Below are 19,921 nucleotides of genomic sequence, written 5' to 3' on the forward strand. Positions count from 1 at the left end.
CTGCTCCAGTATCGTTTCTAAATTACTGTGTATAATTATTATAAAAATATTCTTCCCTTTTTTATATTTATTATAAAAATATTTTTTCTTCTCTTTTTCTCTTTCTCTCTCTTTTTTCTTTTGCACAGTTATCACAAAACCTTTTTTTCATGTTATTAAATTTATATATATCGCACATTCAATTAATATGATAAAGAGAGAGTTTTTTATATCTATTTTTTTAATAAAAGAGAGTAAAAAATAAGATTCGTTCGTTTTGTTTGCAATCTCTAGAAATTTTTGCACTTGAAATAAAATAAATGTTTTAGCATTGGAGAAAGAAAAAAACAGAAAATATCAATGTAGAAAGTACAAGCAAAACAAACATATAAATAAAATCATGACTCACTCTTTGTTGATAATTTTTCATCTATTCATCCTTGCATCGATTTCCAGGAGAAGTTCCTTCGACGCTACGCCTTCCGTAGATATTTATTTATTTCTTTATTTCGTCTGGAATCCATGATATTCACACATTCACAGTCGACTGACGCAGGATACGATGATACTTCTTCGTTCGATCACACAATTTCGCACCGATATATGATTTTCCGGATTATTTCTCGCGTAATAACACGCGTCACACTTTTCGAATTTGTTCACGAAACTTTCGCGAATATTCGGATAGCTTCGACTCGATTCGGCTAGTCTCGTCTCGAATATCGCATACGAAATACTATCCACGCATAAAATGTCATCATTTTTAGACATCGAGTTTTTGAAGAATAATGACGCGATAAGCTAGCGACATGAAATCCAACACTTTGCCCGATGGACAGCGACGAATATTTTCGCATTCGATGCAGTCGATTGTTCAATTTTGCATTGATATTTCCACTTTTCGCACCCACACACACGTCCTACGCACTACTCTTCGAATCTACGACGAACTGTCACTTCGGCATCGTTCGGCTCACTTCGGGCGGCGTCGGCATCGCCTCGCGAGACGCCATATTTCAATGTGTCCTCTTTGTTTTTCGATGTGGAATTTTCGAAGAATAATGCCGTGATGAGCTCTGAAAGTTGAATCTAACGATTCCCAGATGAAGAGGGACGAATATTTTTCCGTTCCAAACCGTCGATGGCTCGACTTTCCATCGATATTTTCACTTTTCGCGTTATTTTCCGCACACACCTACATTGTACACAGTCTTCGAATCCGTCCGCGAACTTCGGCGTCGTTCGGCTCACTTCGGGCGGCCTCGGCTCGGATATCGTGTTACGAAGTTCCAAGTAAATATTTTTCTTGTTTTCGAGAATCGAATTTTCAGAGAATTACACCGCGTTGAGCTCTGGAAGTTGAATCTAACGATTCCCTGATGGACACGGACGAATATTTCTCCGATTCAAGCCGTCGATGGCTCGATTTTGCGCCGATATTTTCACTTTTCGCGTTCTTTCCCGCACAGCAACGCACATCGTCGAATCCGTCCGCGAAACTGTCGCTCGGGGTCGTTCGGCTCGCTTCGGGCGGCCCCGACATCGCGCTCGGCTCGGCTCGGGTATCATGTTATAAAATTCCAAGAAAATATATTTCTCTTGTTTTTGAGCATCGAATTTTCGGAGAATTATGCCGTACGACACAGAGTCTCGAGATTAAATAACTCTTAAATACATCTTTTTGAGATGGAATTTCGCGAAATTAAATGTTGGAAAGCTCGAAATAAATAAATAATAAATAAATATAATAATAAATTCGAAGAAATACCGCGAAATAAATAAATAATAATAAATTCGAAGAAATACCGCGAGCCGACTATTTGCGGGCACTCTACATTTTCATGTCTCGAATTTTTGGGGAATATCACCGCGACGGACTTTCCAGCTTGGATCTAACACTTGCCCGATGAAAAGCGACGAAGATTCTCCTTTTTGAAGCCGTGGATGGCTTGATTCGACATCGATATTTTGCTTTTTCGCGTTACTTCTCATCCGGTATCGCGCGACACGACTAACTTCCCGAAATCTTTCGCGAACTTGCATCACCGCTTGAGGTCGCTTCGATTGCGATCGCTTTCATCAATTTTGAATAACTTTTCATATTATTTGAATAAGAAATTTAATTTTCTGTGATTTTCTAATAAAACGCGTTTATCGACAGATTCTTCAACATGTCTTACGACGCTTTTTTGTTGTTTTATATTGTTAATAATGATTATTCATCGAAACAAAAGGAAAGAGAACATTTAAAAATGATCACGTGATGCTTTTATATCGGGCTTTGTAAAGGCACGTATACACGAAGCTTGCTTGAAGTTGGTAAAGGCTCTGATGGAATTTCATTGGCTGTCTATTTGAATGGTTATGTTCAAAATCTCCTCTAAAGTTGCGTTCAAAAATCTGTCTCTCGGGTAGAGTAGCATTTGATCGACCAATCAGGAGAAAGAAATCTTTGTTTCTTTTCTTCCCAATAGTCGATCAAACGCTACTTTACTCCCATGAGTAAATTTTCAAGCGCGCGATAAAAGTACAAACATTTTTTAATTTTCTCTAGATAGACATTAGTATATGTTAATTATTATTTACCATAACGCTTAGAAAGTTGGTTAGGAAACGAGAATTTTTATATAGCGTAAGTAATTTCAATACGAAATAATTGAGATATTTTAAGTTTAATTATCTAAAATATTAGCGATAATAACCTAAAAGATGCACATTTTGAAAGTGATTTTGTTCCGTTTTATTTGAATTGGTAATCCTACGTTAACTTTTTTTTTTAAATGAAGGAGAAAATTTTAAATTAATATTATTAACCCCTATATATTCCATTATCTGAAAATTATCATTTCATTAGATGGAGCCTATGACTCTGGGATCACCAATGAGTAGTCCTATCCAAAGTTCTGGTACTCCAGGAGCTTCTTCAGCATATTTGCCAAGTTTCCTGTTGGGTGACACAAACACTGTTAGCATATAATCTCTTATTCTAAATTTAAAATATGTTATTGCTACATTTACTGATGCTTGTTTATCTGTAAACTTTTAGCCAACAAAAGTTAATATAATGAGCCCTCAAGATAATCCGCGCCATTTAAATATCACCAATGCCAGTCTTATATCAGCAGCTTCTTACGGAACTCCAGACTATCGGTCCAATCGTCAAAAGGCAGTATTTGGAAACACTACAAGTCCCAATACATCGCAGATGAGCACAAAGAATCATACCGGAGGGCCACCAACGCGTGGATTGTTTGACAGTCTGGAAGTTTCACAGGTGTCATCGCCATATGTATCAACTACAAATCCACCTGTCACACCTACACTTGCAAATCAGTCCAGACTTATGTTGAATACGATAAACAGTCCACTGCTGTTTCCAGACACTCCAATAAATTTGAGCACGAGCGAATCACAGGGTTTGCTGCAATGGGTAACCGTCTTTGGTTTTTTGCCGACTGATATCAATGCTGTTCTATCTCATATCTCCAGTAGAGTTCGCATAGTGGACAAACACTCTGCTCCGCAGCCTCAAAGCAATTGGATACACTTGAAATGTGCATCGGAGCAGGAAGCACAGAGAGCTCTCACGTGCAACGGCAGTATCGTTTCCGGCTCGATTATGATTGGTGTCATACCGTGCACAGATGAGGGCGTTATTCTAGGTTGCTCGGATAAAGAGAATCGTACTAAATTGAATGGAAGCATAAGATCACTTTCGACGGGCAGAATCGAACGAGTTTCAATGTATAATTGTAATGTATCACCTATTACGAGACGACGAAAGTTAAGATCTCTGGCTGCGGGTTATAATCAGCATTTCAGTCCACAAGCTACGCAAACACCAGAGAATGTTCCACAAAGATCAACCGGTTTAGTTTCTAGAGCAATGGAATATATGTTTGGTTGGTAATTTTTCTTTTCTATCTGATAATTTGATAAATATACTCTGTTTCTGAATTTTAATATTATTGGATATGTAAAAAATTATATAAGAAAAGGAATTATAAAAGATATCTTAACCTCTTCTAAAAGAAAATTTTTAACTCGAGCATGAAATTATTTCTGGTGTATTCTTAGAATAAACTTTTTGATAACTTTAAAAGTCATTATGATCTCTCTATGATATAATGAATATGATGTCTATTACTTTTTTTAAATACATTACTACAATATCCATATTATATTGCATTTGTGTACATATCTTTATAATTATACAAAATGGCTAAAAGTCAGAGACATTAATGTATAAGACTAATGTCTTTTTTTGGATATTATACATATATTACTAATAAATAATGTTATTAATTCTATAGAAAACTTGAAATTATAATTTTACCAGTTCTTTTTATACTATATTAATATTAAATTACAAAAAATAAATGAGAAAGAATTACAATAATAACTCTTATTTGTTACAGCAATTATAATAACTATTATATTTTTATATATTTTATATTTTTATATTTTATAATTAATACATTAATAATTCTATCCCCTCTAAATGGTTTTAAATTGTTTTAAGATTAAAATTTAGATATAATTTTCTACAAAATATAAACAGCCATTTACACAAAATTAATCAATTAATTAATTTTAAAGTCAATTTCATATGTTTATCTTATTTATAAATAAAACTGAGAAGTTATCCCAGTCTCTACTACTACATTACTTTTGCTCAATTGTAGCACTACCTAAATCAGTCATCTTAGAGTATTTTACTTTTTTCTTATCTAATTCATCTTGAGCCCACAGTATCATTTTTAACAAATTACTGAGCCGAGGGCTAGTTGATTCTCTATGCTCCATCTTCAATATAGCAGCATTCAACTCGCTTGCAATCTACAATGAGAAAAATTAAGAAATAATTTGTAAAATTGATTTAGCAAAATAAAATTTAGCTCACTTTTTGTCTATGTGTTGGATGTAAAAGATCGCTGAAAGGACTCTTATGCGGTTCATCAAAAGCCAACAATGCCAAGGTACGTTCTAACTCGCACAATATATTATCGTCTGACTCTCCAGCTTCGCTAAGTTGATCCTGCGCAAACTGCAATGCTTCCTCGACTCTACCAGTGCGTATCAATTCTATCAGGTGTAATTGTTGCAGATGAAAGTAGAGATATCTATCATTATCCAACAATTCAGGATGCAGTTGGTTCACCAAATTCGTGGCTTCTTGAATACGACCATTTTGTATGGCGTCTCGAATACGAATTCTCTCATCCAAAGAGCTCAGTTCTACCGTTGGACCCACTCCCGATTCCTGTTGGAACTTCTCAGCAGCTTCCTTGAAACCTTCTAAGTAAGAAAATATTTATTTATCCAGACAAATCACTTACAAAAATAAAACCGTGAAAAAGAAAGAAGCTAAAATTCCCCCCACCTGTCACCAGATAATTCATGATTAGGTTATTCATTGACAGTTTTTGCATATAGGCGCTCTCCTCCAGCTTCACCACCCACTCATCCTTAAGTAGGTTGTCGTCTCCTTTCTCAGATGAGCTCATTATCTTTGAAAAATTCGGCTCAGATTGTATAAAAACACTTATAACATTATGCTCTATCTGTTAGAGTTCTCGAAACAGCTCGAAACAGCTCGCAACAGCTGATTCGTTCGAAACGCGAAAGCTCAATCAAAACAAAAGGAATTGTCACTTTTCCCAAGCACAATTCTCGGTAATTCTACGTCTTACTCAAAAAAAAAAAATCGCACAATAAAAAACATATACGGAATATTTGCCGGGGTAAAAGTATAATTCTACGACGCAAAGATATTCTAAGCAATATAACTTGCTGTCCTTAATAAGGAATTCGGAGCAAAATTGAGGACTTGGAACACGTAAAAGAAGAGTAAGAACGCAATTGGCAGGTAGCGAACCGACCAATCAGAGTAGAGCATTCTCAAACTTGTAATCTAGAATGCTCGATTGCGATTGGTCGATGCGTTTACTAATGTGAGTTTACGTTCTACCTTTTTCTTTTGTTTTAGTCGCAATGTTCGCCGAGAGAGGACGTTTAGTGTACGATTAACGAATTTTTCTTTTTTATGCACACGAGACGTCCGAGTAAGGATGAGTAAGGTATAAAGATATATAATTATTACATTATTGTTACACGTTAGATGTAAATAGATATTCACATTGTGAAAAAATAACGATTCTCATGAGTTTTATTAATCTTGTAAATTGGTAATGTCTCATCGCGGTTATGCTGCGTATCAAAAAAATTGTAAAAATTGAGATGCTCATTGTATAAATTAAATGTGTATGTTAACGTTTTAGTATCTAAGATAAAAAAAATGAAGCAGTGATATAGTTAAAAAGAATAGATTTCTTTTATCTTCTATCTTTCTTCTATACATGCATTTCCTTTTATTATGACGCAATGCCGATTTCGCGCATGAATTTTTTCTAAAAATTGAAGAGAGAAAAAAGAGGCGATATACATGTATAAAGATATACATCTCTTTTGGGAAATACGATACGCAAATGCTGAAAATGAAATATGCACGCAAATTTTGCTTTCCGGCAAGAGAGATCCGATAAAAATTGCATTTGCATGGAAATAACGTCGAAGCGTCCGCGAAGCGCAAACGCTTCTCGCTTTGCCATTTTCATGAATGAAACCGCTCCTGTTTCATATCAACAGGCGTCCTTTACTACGCAGCGGGAACATCGATCCGTTCCTTCGGGACCATCCCTCTTCCACGAACTCATTACATTTCACGTTGTTCAGGATCGTATAGCGAGAGCCCAATGCCACGCCGGCTATTAAAACGCTCGATTGCGCTTTTAATTCGCAAATGTATCAACTAATTTTACCTTCGGGATTATACCTCTAATCTATAGACGTAAGTATATATAAATATATCCCTTACACCTTACAAAATACTATTAACAATTTTTTTCTCGATATCTGGACCGTATATATATATATTCTTTTAACATGATTATATAAAATCTAAATGTTATTGTAACATAGACAAAGATTTGGTCAAATGATTAATATCAAAAATTTATTTTTTTTTGCAACATAATTATTAGAAATTTCTTCAACAGGAAAGACATTTTCTTCCTACAATTTGAATTATTTTGAGATTAATCTTGATACTTTTTCTTGATTATGCGTCATTAATTTTTTAATTTTATTATTTAAATAAAGGACATTGTCCATTATTTTAATTTTCGACTATATTTCATGTATTTATCGAAACTCAGTCATAGTGGAGATGTTTACTTTCAGCGCTCCATTCAATCGAGTCCATCGAGTGTCATAAAACAACATACACGTGTTATCCGGTTTATGACACATGTCGTCGACATCACAACAAACGCTCTTTAATCTGCTGGTAGATAATGCGAGTAAATAGATCTCGAAGGGGCACGAGACGCGGGTCGTATGACGTCACTGTATTCTCACCCCGTCAAGAGGGGTGAAGAGAACGCGACCGTCCGCCCCACCATCATCCCTCTCTCTTTGACCGGCCGTGCCACGGGGATTCGCCACTCGACTGGCTCAAAGACTGACGTCAATGGGAGCCCGGCCTACAGGGGGACGCCGATACTCGACCAAGACTTACGCGATTTTACGAAACTCTCGCGATTATATTTGGCCAGCCAGCCTGATCGAAGTTCAACAGAGGCAAAAAATTCACAGGCTATCTTTTTCTTCTCTGTGGAAAAGGCGTAGATAAACCGGAAACTTGGCCAATATCGCATGCTATCTATTTTCTTTTATTTGTTCAATTTTATCACTTACTCTTTAGTTGTATGCAAAAGTCGACCTTGTGCGAACTGGACGAGACGGGAAGCGATGTAATAGAGAAAACAGATGAGAAAGATTTCTGCGTAAAAAAATTTTGCTCGCGCAGAGAACTGAATAACAGAAAGAATATTTCCGTTAAAATTAAAATAAAAAATTATCCGGAATATTCTAAATTTTTTTCTATTTTTTTTATAATTTTTCTTCAAGAGATGCTACAATTTAGCATGCTATACTACTCTTTTAAAGCTTTTTGAATTTTTAAAATAGACTTGTATTTAATCTTTTTTTTTTTTATCAATAACATTTGCTATTTTACCAGTTTGTTTGCGGTTTAAATTATGAATGGTAACGTATCGCGAATAAATCGTTGCTATTTTCAGCCTGAAGAAAGAAAACAAGTCGACGTGAATGCGAAAGTAACGTAGCTCGTAAATCATTGCGGGCAAATGGTAGCGATAAGATTCTTCAGGCGCATCATTTATACGCGAGAGGGAGAAAAAGAAAAGTGGAAAGCTCATTATGCTTCCGGATTAAGGTTGCTACGAGAGTACTGTGTACAGCGCAAATGAAGAGAGACTTAAACAAAATGTAGAATCCTGTTTCTTTGTAGTCAACAAATTTAATTACTTTTGAAGAAAAGCATAGAAAATATTAAGAGAGAGTCGTCTTGATAGTTGGCACAAATTTAATTAAATTTTCTAGTAATAACAAATGTACTTAACTGTTCGTTATCTAAAATTTAATTAAAAAGATTGTTTGGAAAGTTTTCGATGTGATTCTTATAACTGGCATTCGGCGCAACCCTTTTAATGTCAAGTTTTTCAATTTCTATTCGTAAAAGCAAAATTCATTTATTGACTAGAATTGTTCAATTATTCAAATCATTTAACATTTGTGGGAATAGCATTGTGGCTTTAGCGCTTACTGGAAACTTTTTCCGGAAAACTAAGGAATGTGAATTTTTTCCATTCGACCCCAAGATAATGTTCTTGCGTTTGATTACAGATCGAGAGAGAGAGAGAGAGGATCGGAATAAATACGTGCCCTTATTTTTCCACGACTGACATGAAACGCTCGGCGCGGACTCCTGTAATTTGCCGGAAGCGCCGGCTGCACTTGTCCACCTCGTGTTATGTATCCGCGCAATGCCAATTTGCGCAAGCGTGTTGCAGCGGCTTGTGATAGCGACGACGACGCTAACAAAAGTAGGTCAATTACGTTGCGAGGGCGGATGCACCGGGAGAGGCGTCGCAGCCTGAGGTGGCGAAGTAGAGAGCGACGACTCGCCTCTCGAAAGTAGGGCCGACCCAATGAAACGACGCGACTACTTGTTATATCACGAGAATATCGAGCCCGGGAATGATTCTTTTCCGATCGTTATCGCTTGAGGAATCGACATGATCGCGTACTCTCATACCGGAGATACGAATGGAAATAATCGCCAGCGATTTGTATTCATCGCGCTTGTCATTTACGTCGATGATTCGATCGATGGGCTTGCGAATCCGGCGGCAATTTTAATTTTAACGAGATATCCGCGAGGGCGTCTGATCGATTCGACACGCAGCTTCTACGCTCGATTTAGTTCTTCGATATTGCTTCGTGCTGTCGTTTGATAAATACTGATTGGTATAAAAGTTCTTTCGCTTTAGATCGTTCTATTTATAAAATTAATAAAGAAAATTGATTTGAAGAATCGAAATATATACGCAGAAAGTATGTCACATAACATTATAAATAGAATATTGTTTTGAATTATGTGTCGCGAATTTGTAGATAATTTAAAATGAGTTTTAAGCGGATGAATTTAGTTATCAAAATCAAAATCACGCATAAAGTAGCGCGAATACAACGTGTATATAGTTAAAATAAATATTATTTCAAGGTAAACACTATTTACACAACACGCGCAAAAATAATCTACGTTTATAGCCTTCGTGTCATTTTTCGTTTCATCCGTCAAGAGTACCTTCACAGCTACGCGAGTGTTCATCCGTTGATGTTATCGGACGTGATATTACTTTAAGTGCAACAACATCACTCCCAGGAGTTTTAGATGTATTCCAAGAGTCGCTTTTATTTAGAGACATTTCTTCTACCAAACAGAGATTCCTATGGTCATGTACCGACTCTTTGCAAAGATAATAGACACAGTTTCTTCAAAATCGCCCGAAAGAATACTTTGCATATAGCGAATCCAAATAGATAAAAAAAAAATTTCCAGACTCTTCTTTTTAAGATGAAGAAAAGGCGAGTTATATTCTACTATTTCGCTCGTTATTTTCTCTTTTTCCTAAATTTACTTGAACATAACACGATATGAAAGTAAATGTTTGATAAATGAAGATAGATTGAGAGGATAGATAATGTCCCAGCTGAAAATATATACGTCTTTACTCTTTCTCTAAGTATGTATTATTATCATAGACCATAGAATCTCGCGACTTGCACGTCACTGTTTCAAATGCCAAAGAAAACTACTCTTGTGACGTTTGCGTAACGTCACATTAAAATTAAAGACAAGTAGATAACGTCATCATAGCCAATATATGACGCAGTGGGGTTGCTATGTCCGATATGGTGGTGCTTTAACTTTCTATTAATTCTTCCGAGAGTTTCCGGGCTTCAACTCTACGTTTCATGCACTATAGTACAACGTCGACTTTTCTTTTTAACAATTTTTATTTTTAATTTAATACTATATTAATAGCACAAATACAAGATTATTTTTATAAGAAAATTTTATCTTTATAAATTTACACAGGAAATTATAAATAAAAAAGAAGCCCCATAGAAAAATAGCTTTATGGAATACATAAATAGTTGCATACTTTTTTACGATTTCTTTTCGATTTTGTGCTAAGATGAAGGCTGCATTCATTCAAGAAGAGACGAACCGTATTTGTTAAATGGCCGTGTTGAATTTCATTCAAGGGCTGGCAGAGAAGTGTAAACGGGACCTATGCCCTTTCGTCAAAGACAAATACCACTCAGGTTACAGAAATATTAAATTATAGCAGAGCGATTTATATTGCCTTATAAAAAGAATGCGCATTCTTCGCGCACAGAATTCATTCATTCATTAATATCACAAAAACTACGATAGCTTGATATGAAAAGATTTCAAACAAACTTAAATCTTTTAAAGATTTATAAAACCTTCATTATATATATATATATATCTGATTGATGCAGATCCTCATGTTACAACTACTAAACCGATGATAGCAGCCGCAAACTTCGCACTTTGGATAACATCGGCTGACAGGTTTTCGACAGCAGAATAACAACATAATCCCCACGCAAACGATCCTTACGAGGCCATGTAGAGAAACGGGATCCATCGGGAAGACGCAGTTGGGTCATCGCGTGGGCAGACGTCTCTCTTATATCACGATGGGACCATGTTTGCGCACCCATACGGATGTACGCGTACATATATATCTCGATGTCGTGTGCGAGGAAACGCAGCGCGCGCGCAGCCAACAGCGTCGTCGTAGGGTGCTCACCACCGCGAGTCGGGAGATGGGGAATGCTCGTTCACCAAGGTGGGGGTTGGTTGATCGACCGTACCCGCTTTTCTACTCGTCCTGCCGAGCCCCGACATTCATTCCACCCCGAGCCGGCGGATCCACTAGGACGTGCCCGTTCTCCAGCTCGGTGCCAGCCGAAGGATCAGCGAAGGACCATTCAAGACGAAGGAGAAAAGCGTGAAGGGTAACCCAGCGTTCGCCACATCTCGCAAGGTAAATGAGATCTTTTAATTTTTTCATGTATATTATTATTTTTTATTCTCGATTTCGACTAATCATCCGGAAATAAAATTAGAATCCTGAAATTCGAGTGACTCGCGATATATATATATATATATATGTAATTATAAACGCATTCTATACCGTCCGCTTGTGTGCGGTTGGCTGCCCTTAGCGCATTCATACAGGTAGTTGCGCGACTACAAATTAAAAATTTTATTTTGTTAAATACTATTAAATTTTGAATAATATTCGTAACATTTTATATATATTATTATGTATTAAGTATTGGGTTGGAAAGAAACTAATGTCGTATTCTCAATAGATGACTTTAGTCTGTTTTATTAGAAACAAAAAAAAATAAAAGTAAAAAAGTAATAATGATATTACTTTCCTTCCAATTTAATATTATGACAGACTTAAAAGAACTTGCTGGTTCTCGGGATTAAATGTAACTTTATGCTTCTTTCCATATCTCTTTGAAATAATAATGCTTTTTATCCATTCTCGTTACAATTGAAACTAATTAACATTAATAAGGCGATTAAAATGGAGAGAGAAGGAGGCATTTATCGCACGCAGATTTGTCAATGAAATTCCTATTCAATGAAATGCATTTTTAATTAAGCGACTCGCCTAACCATATAAGCTCGGATACGCTCGTATACTGATAAATGACTATAGTATTTGTAGATGCAACAAGTGTACGATTTCTAGGTCTACTATATCCGGTTTGACGTTACTGTACAGGTCGCTCTAATTATCAAACTTTGTCGTTTATTTCGGACAAATATCAATATTGGGAGCGTAATTTCCAGGCGTTTAATCCATTGATCGTTTAATGCGACATTTTAACATAATGAAATTATCGTAAAAGCGATTAATTCTGGCAATAATTTTTCTGAATGTTTTATATATATAAACATTATTTCAATCTAAAAAAAATCTTAAAAATTAGAGAGAAAAATATTTTAATATTTTTTAATATTTGATGAATGTGATTTTAATCGTATGTTTTATAATATGAATATACATGAACATAAATTAAATGACATTTATATTATAAAAGTTTACTGTAAAATCTCTAAAATGTCAGAGGTATAACATGAATTTTTTTAGCTTTATATATTTTTTTTATAACTGAAAATCTGATTAAACTTTCTGTATTTTGTATTGCGTAACCCGAGCCATTTGCTACGTGAAGCTGCGCGAGATATAATAAGCGAACGTGTCGCACAGAGTACTGTAAATACGCAGTCGCATAAATGTATATACATACATGTATCGTTTCTGTACGCAATTTTGAACTCTGACATTTTGTTATTGTTGTGTGTTCGCTACTCTCTGCCAGCCATTTCCAGCATCACTGTTAGAGTTCACGTAATTACACGTGTTAACTTACTAGGTCTCCGTAATTCATTAATGAGAGATCAATTGAGAGCAATTAAAACGTAACTCGATCGCGCAACATGCGGAATTATTGCAGTATAGAGTTTCTCTGATATCTAATGACTTCTCTAATAAACAAGTTTGATATCGATGCATGACAAATTCGAATTCTCTAATTGCGTATAACTCGATAAAGTTTCAAAAATATCGATTAAAGATTATCGCATTTTTAAAGTCCATGTTTTAGAATATTTATTAATATTTTGTAGAAAATTCTTTTGTACATAGAATCGCATTGACACATGATAAAACCAAGTTCGATAAAAAGCACTTGATCAAGTTACACACATGTGACGTAGCAGCTGCAAACTCTTGCGCTTATACGTCATACGGAAACGTCATAGTCGAAGAAAGTAAACCGCGTCGATTATGAAGCCGTCAGATAAAGTAGTGGCGTCATACTTGAAGAAATTGTATCGCTTTATCGATTATAGAACATCCCCTTCCCTCCACGACGTAATATTTTTATATAACCGCAAACATAAGCGAGCCCTTATCGAGCGCCCTTATTGCTCTTACTTAATCTTTTACGCACCGTGGGAATAGACTCTTGACATTTCGCATTACATGACATTTGGTCTTTATTTATACGAGATGACCCCTCTAGAATTATCTTCAATATTCCTGTACACGAAAAGAGAAAGAAGAAAGTATCGCGAGGTTTTAATTCTTAAAATAACGCGCGAATGTATTATCGTTGATAAAAATTCCGCAAACTCTGTCGCAGATGACGTACAACTGGGCGTGGTTGCTGCTGCTGTTCTCGCTAGTCTCGATAGGCATGTGCTTGCCCACGAGCTTGATCGAGGACGTGAAAAAAGCGGATCAGGCCATGAAACCAAAATGTAAGATCCGAGGAAATTAATTCTCGCATTCCACGTTAAACTTGTACTAAAAATCATTCGAATCTCTTGATTTCAATACTTTCCATTACTTTCTGTTTTTTCTCAATATTGCGCTATGTCATTTTTAGCGAAACGAGCGCAGGAAATGCTAATGTTTGGCAATCAGCAGAATCGACAGGCCAACCCTGCCACCGGTGAATCTTTCACGTCGAATGCAGAGAAACGTGAGTATATTGCTATAAATAAAACGCTGCCATAATACGAGATAAATATAGTACGACCATTCTGAAACATTTGCATTTTTACATGCTTAGGAACTCTTGCTTCCTCGGGATTGGGAGGCTTAAAAGCGGCTATTGCCGAGGACGAAAAGCCATCCCAGTCCAAATCGCCTAGCAACTCTATGTACGAGCATGAGACGTATTCGCCGTACGACAAGAATTACGAGTAAGTTTCTGATTCTTCCGTAAAATCAAATTTAAGTATATCGAGTCATATCACGATCTCTAAACATAATCAATAAACAAAATAATTTTTTAAAATTTTAATAATATAATACCTTAAATTACATTAATATCTTTTTTGGAAACCTTCCTATATAATAACTATTTTATTATAATTTTGTATATTATCTCTCTCTCACTCTAAATTTTTGATCGAATATAATATGTGTTTCAGCTACGGTAAAGTCCTCATGAACGAGGTCGAGGAGGATGGACCGCGCGTGTGGGATGTACCGCCGTATTCTCGATACTACACGGGCGAGGATCGGCGCAAGAGATCGGAAAAGTCCACCGCGACGGCACAGCCGAGCATCTCGACGTTGCAACCTCCGACCAACTCGTACGAGTTCAAATCGAGACGTCTTGTACCTACCCAGCAACTGGTGCAGGCTCAAGTTAAGAGGAGGTAAGTGGCCGCGTCCTACTTCTCCTAATTCCGAAATCGATAACTGACGTGATCGATACCTCCAGGGGCAACCGTTATTAGAATGCGGTAGATAACGAAATCCTCTCGAAAGGGACACAAAAAATGAGTTTTATAATCATTTCATTGCTCGCAATCCGTTTTTATTTGACGGAAGCAAGAAATCATTTGTTTGGTGAATGATTTGCGCGAGACGATTAATTTTAAAACAACTAACACATTAGATTGTCATCGAAAATATGATGAAACATCGGGAATAAACGACGCGAAATAAATTGTACAAAATTACGCAATTGCTTTTTTTTTCTTTTAGAATTTTAAATTGCAATAAACTTTCGAGCGTCTTTAATATCGCGGAGTTGAGCGTGCAGTTGAATTTGGAACAACAGGGACTCCCCACGTAAAGAATGGATCGACTCGACGGCGGCGACGGCGGCGGTTATGCATCACCATGCGCGCCCTTTCCACCCTTCCCGCCCACCAAGCATCCCTCTTTTCCTCCGGCATTTCTTCTGAATGGGGGATGAGAGGGCTCGTGAGGGCGTTGCCCCCTGGCGTAGGGACGGCGGCGGTCGACTTGACGACCGAAGTCATATCGAACCACTTGCAGAGAGAGGCTGTCGTCATCGGAGAACGTATCAGTAGCGTACGTTCGACTGGTGCCCTTCGAAAATATAATCAAACGAAATCCTCTTGCGCATTTTGCGCTTGCATATGATCTTCATGAATCGATCGATATACATCGGTACTCGTTTTTCGAAGAACAGAAACGATTCCCAATACGATTAGAAGATACGAATTAATCGACGCGATCTCGATTATTATATCCTTGACATGTTACTCGAAATGATTTTACGACGCTTGATAACAACGTGACGTTATGTTTTGTCGAATTATCGTGCGTGGTCGCAAGATAAAAATACGCTTTTCCGGAAAGTGCAATGCGGATTTATCGAGTGGCGAATCTAATTTCAGGAAATCGCGTGAACACGAACGCTCGATATCAAAGTCGTAAAAGCGGGCGAGCGCGCGCGCTTTGCACGGAATTACCTTAGATCGGCGTGTTTAAAATTAAACACACACACGAGACTTTTATCGAGCGCGAACATAATTATCGCTTTAAACTTAGCCGTCGCCACTGTTATTTTTACACGAAGAATGTACAAGAATGCACACGGCCTGATCGTCGCAAATGTCATAGGTCACTTCGCCGGGGACGATTAATTTTTCCTCGATGAAATTCTTATAACACGATAACCGCGCGCATACAGTTTCCATTATGCTCAACGCGATTACATAACGCATTATCCTTAGACCAGCGCCATAATAATAGAAGCACTTGGGCGTTGTTCAAGAACACTTTGAATATATTATCATGAGAAAATGCGTGCTGCACTCAGCATTAAAAATCATGATAAATTTCATGTTCTTATCTTTTTGATACGGCGTATAAATCCCGCTTACAGTTAATAATCTTTATGTTTTGTTCCGGATATATTACTAGATTAAAAATTTCTCCTATTAAGATTTTCCGAAGAAATAAATTTGAGCACAAAAATCGCGATATTCAATTAATTCATAAAATGTTCTTCACAGTTTCTGACATTTCGGCTAAAGAAAACAGTTTACTTCAAAGTGAAAATTCGAAAAATTATAACTAGAATGAAAAAATTGGAGATTTCATTTTGTTTATAACAAAAATCCCGTTCTGCTTAAAAGATCGCTATTGTTCCCACGAATTAACGATTTGTGCATTCTCGGCTCCTGGACCATTCGCAGAGGAAGATAATTCTAGCGTGCAGCAAAATATAAGCACGGATAGAGATTTAAGCGATATACGTATGCGTGCACACGGATGCAAAACGCATACACACACGATCACACATACGGAGAAGAATTTGGTGCAGTGCACGAATCGCTCGATATGCGTGACGCAGGTGATGGTGGTGGTGGAGTATCCGCGGGAGTGGGCCCACGAAAAGCTGAATGGAGCCGGGAAGGCGAAAGTAGGTCAGAGCTTGATTGTTTGGCGTATCTCCAACCAATCAGCTGACAAGCAAGCTCCACGAGTTTATCACATGAGCTTTCCGCCGATTTTTTTTCTTCTCTAGTGATATAATAATCCGCCGATGCATTAAACAATGGCCTCGTTCTCGTTCGAGGATTTATATGAAAATGTTTCGTCGAGAGAACAAATTTTAATAGGGAAAATACTGGATGTAATAAAAATTAAATTAATAGATTAGAAAATTTATAAACAATATGTTTTAATAACTAAACATATTAAGAAATATTTTTATCATATTTCTTTCATATTTTTAAATATAAATATAATTTTATATTGAACGCAGTTTTTTCACGAAATGCAAGACTATTATATAATTTGTTATCATTTGTGATAAAAATTCCAAGATGTAAGGCCATATACACAAACGCGTGCGCATAGATCGTACCTCGCAGTAGTAAAACCAAGCGTGTAATCAGCCGGAGTCTTGACGGCAGTAAAGATACGAGCCCTTACTACGTGTTGATAAACACCGAAGAGATGAATGAAAATATTCTACGAGCTTTTGGCCCATGGCCAACCAATCAGCTGATAGCGTTAGACCCTGCCAGGCATCGTATCGATCATTCTATCCCGCTGCAGATGCGATATAACTATCAGACAACGGGGTGCGTCAATCGACAGAAGGCGACAATTGTTGCCACTCGTGTTCCGCGCGATCAAGGCGTGTATTGTCCGCGTATTCGCCATTGTGTCGGGTACAAGAATGCATCGCGCTCACAAAGGATAGTTCGCGACGGCGAAATAAAACCGTTCGTGTCGAAGAACAATATTGCATTCGACATATAGGGGCGAGTTGTCGGCGATCGTCGCTGGTCGCTTTGCGTCACGGATAAGCATCGATCAATCTTGAAATATATACGTCGTACGGACAGAGCAGAAATAATGAATCCACGAAGCGATTCCGAAACGAGATTGCGAGACATTGATATGGGCGTACAAATATCGCGGAAAAAAGATGACAATTTTTGTAATTGTCCTCGATTAAATCGTCGTTCCCCCTTGACATGTTTAATACAATCGATATATAATATCTGCGATCAAAAGTTGTTCATTTATTAAGATTTTGAACTTTTAATTATTAGATTACATATTTGTAGTATCAAAGAATTATTTTTATATTTCTATTTTTAAATTCTTGAAAATCATATTTGCTGAGATATTATGCCAGCAACACAGAAACATTTATTTTATTTAAATTTTCAGCATCCCGTTCTACCAAGAACCGCGATTCAAACGGGAACTACCCTTGGACATTGATCCTGACGACGTATTGACCCTTTTGTCACTGTGGGAAAATGAACGACGTAACGGGTAATGAGATGAGCATGCATTCTTTTTTAACATTACTTTTTATAAATACACACGCACTTTATAGTGAGCTCGTTTTTATTCCATGAACAGAAACTGGCGCAACTATGCTAAAGAGGAATACGATAATATGATAGAAGACAATGATTTCCTTGACGAGGAAGGCGCTAGAAACGGTTAGTTCTGACAACTTATTTTATCTTGTATAATTAAAACGCCAACATATCTATATACAAATAAAAATGATATATAAAAAGAATGATGTAATAATTTTTTCACTAAACGTGTTTCCTATTTTTATCAAGATTTCCTTTTAGCTCTTCCATTATTAGACGCGCCAATGTATCCCTCTCGGCACTACGACACGTTGTCACCCTCCGACATCGGAATAGTCCGAACCCACCCGCCCGGCTATTATGACCAATTGGATCAACAGTATGAAGGCACCAGTCAATACGGCAGTCCTCAATATGGCAATTCGCAGTACGATTACGTTTATCCTCAGCGTGCCTACTACCCTCACGAGAAGAGGTTCATGGTATCTAAAAAGCGAATGCAGGTGAGTTAGACTTGATAGTTATCTTTAAAAGATAATTAATCATTACAGAAAATTTATGCAATTAAAAGATGAAAATAGAAATTATATATGCAAAATGTATATGAATATTTCCTTTTTTCTTAATTTGCAGAGCTACGATCCGTATTCCACGGCCCAGTTGCAATTAAGCTCCCAACCGCGAAGTTATCAATATCCCCATCGCGTTGTCTATTAAATAATCCGTGATGTGGAGTTGTCTAGAGATGCGGGAGGAAGCGAGAAATTTCTCAGACAAAAATTCTATTGAAAAAAGAAAAAGCAGTTGATGTTTCTGGGAAGAGGAGGGGGTGCTAGCACTCTTTCGATGAACGGTCCTCGCTGTCTCTCCTCTTCGACTATTCTCCCATTTTTTCGCAGGAGGAAAAAGAAGCAGATGCAATGGCGGATTTTCTCGTTCTAAGAAACACGGTGCTCAGAGAAACAGAGAGAAAGAGAGAGAGAGAGAGAGGCTTCTCGAGTCGCAAGAGTCGCGCTGAAGAATCGAGAGACGTCGATTCGTAAGGAACAAATCTTTCCTTTTTGGACTCTTTCTTATTGAACTATCTCGAAATAGATGCAAGATGTGACAAATTCGTATCTAAGATATTTTTTATCTCATGATGGAAATTTTGCGGCGACAAAGTTTGATTAGCACAAATTTTAAGAGACGGTATGCAAAACATATCAGAATCATTCGATTCAATCCGTAATATCTTGTGCTATATAAACGTGAGTTCGAAGATTCGATTAATTTCATTGAACTCTTATAATTAGTTTGATCGCAACGAGGATTAAAAAAATCAAAGAAGCTTCAGCGCGCTCTTGTCGTTCCTAACTCGCTTAATGGTAATGTTACAATTTTAAGCTCCTTTTGCGTGTAATACGAGCGATGCGCCCGTAATGACGCTACGACTGAATCATTAAACAATCGTAGTATCAAATCAAATTACCCTCAGGCTTGGTTTCGACGACTCTTTGTGACTGATAAAAAAAAAAAAATATATATATATATATATACATATATGTGTATATGAAGCGATATAGTTTCGCGCATGTGCGTTTATGAGTTAGCATGCGACTAGATGTAGGTCTATTCGTCTATTAGGCAATTCGAACGAATTAGATGAGAGAAATCGGAGAGATGAAGAAAGCGAAGGCAAAAAATGTTTAAAACAATGTTCAACATATATGTATAAAAGGGAGAGAAAATCTAGAAACCGAATAAATTTCACACTGCGCGAAATAAATTTTA

At 36.9% G+C, this 19,921-nt stretch overlaps 4 protein-coding genes across 8 annotated transcripts in view; 2 read left to right on the top strand and 2 right to left on the bottom strand.

The window, feature by feature from the left end:
- Positions 1 to 1,696, bottom strand: part of LOC115243866 — a 189,473-nt gene extending 187,777 nt beyond the window's left edge. The window contains exon 1 of one of the 2 annotated variants that reach the window (XM_029821136.1): positions 389 to 1,696. The gene's annotated coding sequence lies outside the window, so the exon portion shown is untranslated. The remainder of the gene's footprint in view (positions 1 to 388) is intronic. The other variant, XM_029821139.1, reaches the window with a different exon arrangement.
- Positions 1,697 to 2,469: 773 nt separating this feature from the next.
- LOC115243865 (nucleoporin Nup35) lies at positions 2,470 to 4,291 on the top strand. The gene is made up of 3 exons (XM_029821134.1): positions 2,470 to 2,611; positions 2,834 to 2,944; positions 3,026 to 4,291. The coding sequence occupies exons 2-3, from the start codon at positions 2,834 to 2,836 to the stop codon at positions 3,887 to 3,889; spliced, it is 975 nt and encodes a 324-aa protein (XP_029676994.1). The 5' UTR covers positions 2,470 to 2,611; the 3' UTR covers positions 3,890 to 4,291.
- A 23-nt stretch (positions 4,292 to 4,314) lies between these two features.
- Positions 4,315 to 5,847, bottom strand: LOC115243868 (glucose-induced degradation protein 8 homolog). Of its 2 annotated transcripts, none has more exons than XM_029821142.1 (3): positions 5,363 to 5,847; positions 4,883 to 5,274; positions 4,315 to 4,818 (listed from the first exon to the last, which is right to left on the bottom strand). In XM_029821142.1, the coding sequence occupies exons 1-3, from the start codon at positions 5,484 to 5,486 to the stop codon at positions 4,645 to 4,647; spliced, it is 690 nt and encodes a 229-aa protein (XP_029677002.1). In that variant the 5' UTR covers positions 5,487 to 5,847; the 3' UTR covers positions 4,315 to 4,644. The 2 variants fall into 2 exon arrangements, with proteins under 2 accessions (XP_029677002.1, XP_029677001.1); XM_029821141.1 differs by having other exon boundaries at positions 4,883 to 5,277; positions 5,363 to 5,844.
- A 2,193-nt stretch (positions 5,848 to 8,040) lies between these two features.
- LOC115243864 (prohormone-2-like) lies at positions 8,041 to 19,672 on the top strand. Of its 3 annotated transcripts, none has more exons than XM_029821133.1 (11): positions 8,041 to 8,948; positions 10,608 to 10,737; positions 10,939 to 11,489; positions 13,672 to 13,789; positions 13,918 to 14,013; positions 14,104 to 14,236; positions 14,468 to 14,698; positions 17,988 to 18,095; positions 18,186 to 18,268; positions 18,410 to 18,651; positions 18,782 to 19,672. In XM_029821133.1, exons 4-11 carry the CDS (start codon positions 13,672 to 13,674, stop codon positions 18,863 to 18,865), a joined length of 1,095 nt encoding a protein of 364 aa, XP_029676993.1. In that variant the 5' UTR covers positions 8,041 to 8,948; positions 10,608 to 10,737; positions 10,939 to 11,489; the 3' UTR covers positions 18,866 to 19,672. The 3 variants fall into 3 exon arrangements, with proteins under 3 accessions (XP_029676993.1, XP_029676991.1, XP_029676992.1); XM_029821131.1 differs by having other exon boundaries at positions 8,042 to 8,948; positions 18,398 to 18,651; XM_029821132.1 differs by lacking the exon at positions 10,608 to 10,737 and having other exon boundaries at positions 8,042 to 8,948; positions 18,398 to 18,651.
- Positions 19,673 to 19,921: the final 249 nt, after the last annotated feature.

This window comes from Formica exsecta, unplaced genomic scaffold, assembly GCF_003651465.1.
Source record: "Formica exsecta isolate Colony F162 unplaced genomic scaffold, ASM365146v1 scaffold744, whole genome shotgun sequence".
NCBI lineage: Eukaryota > Metazoa > Arthropoda > Insecta > Hymenoptera > Formicidae > Formica > Formica exsecta.

Coding starts and splice junctions, on each gene's coding strand:
- LOC115243865 (XM_029821134.1), top strand. CDS start 2,834: ATGGAGCCTATGACTCTGGGATCACCAATGAGTAGTCCTATCCAAAGT. Junction 2,945..3,025: donor TGTTGGGTGACACAAACACT/GTTAGCATATAA, acceptor GTAAACTTTTAG/CCAACAAAAGTTAATATAAT.
- LOC115243868 (XM_029821141.1), bottom strand. CDS start 5,486: ATGAGCTCATCTGAGAAAGGAGACGACAACCTACTTAAGGATGAGTGG. Junction 5,278..5,362: donor CATGAATTATCTGGTGACAG/GTGGGGGGAATT, acceptor TTTCTTACTTAG/AAGGTTTCAAGGAAGCTGCT. Junction 4,819..4,882: donor ATCCAACACATAGACAAAAA/GTGAGCTAAATT, acceptor TTCTCATTGTAG/ATTGCAAGCGAGTTGAATGC.
- LOC115243864 (XM_029821131.1), top strand. CDS start 13,672: ATGACGTACAACTGGGCGTGGTTGCTGCTGCTGTTCTCGCTAGTCTCG. Junction 14,237..14,467: donor CCGTACGACAAGAATTACGA/GTAAGTTTCTGA, acceptor TATGTGTTTCAG/CTACGGTAAAGTCCTCATGA. Junction 18,652..18,781: donor TATCTAAAAAGCGAATGCAG/GTGAGTTAGACT, acceptor CTTAATTTGCAG/AGCTACGATCCGTATTCCAC.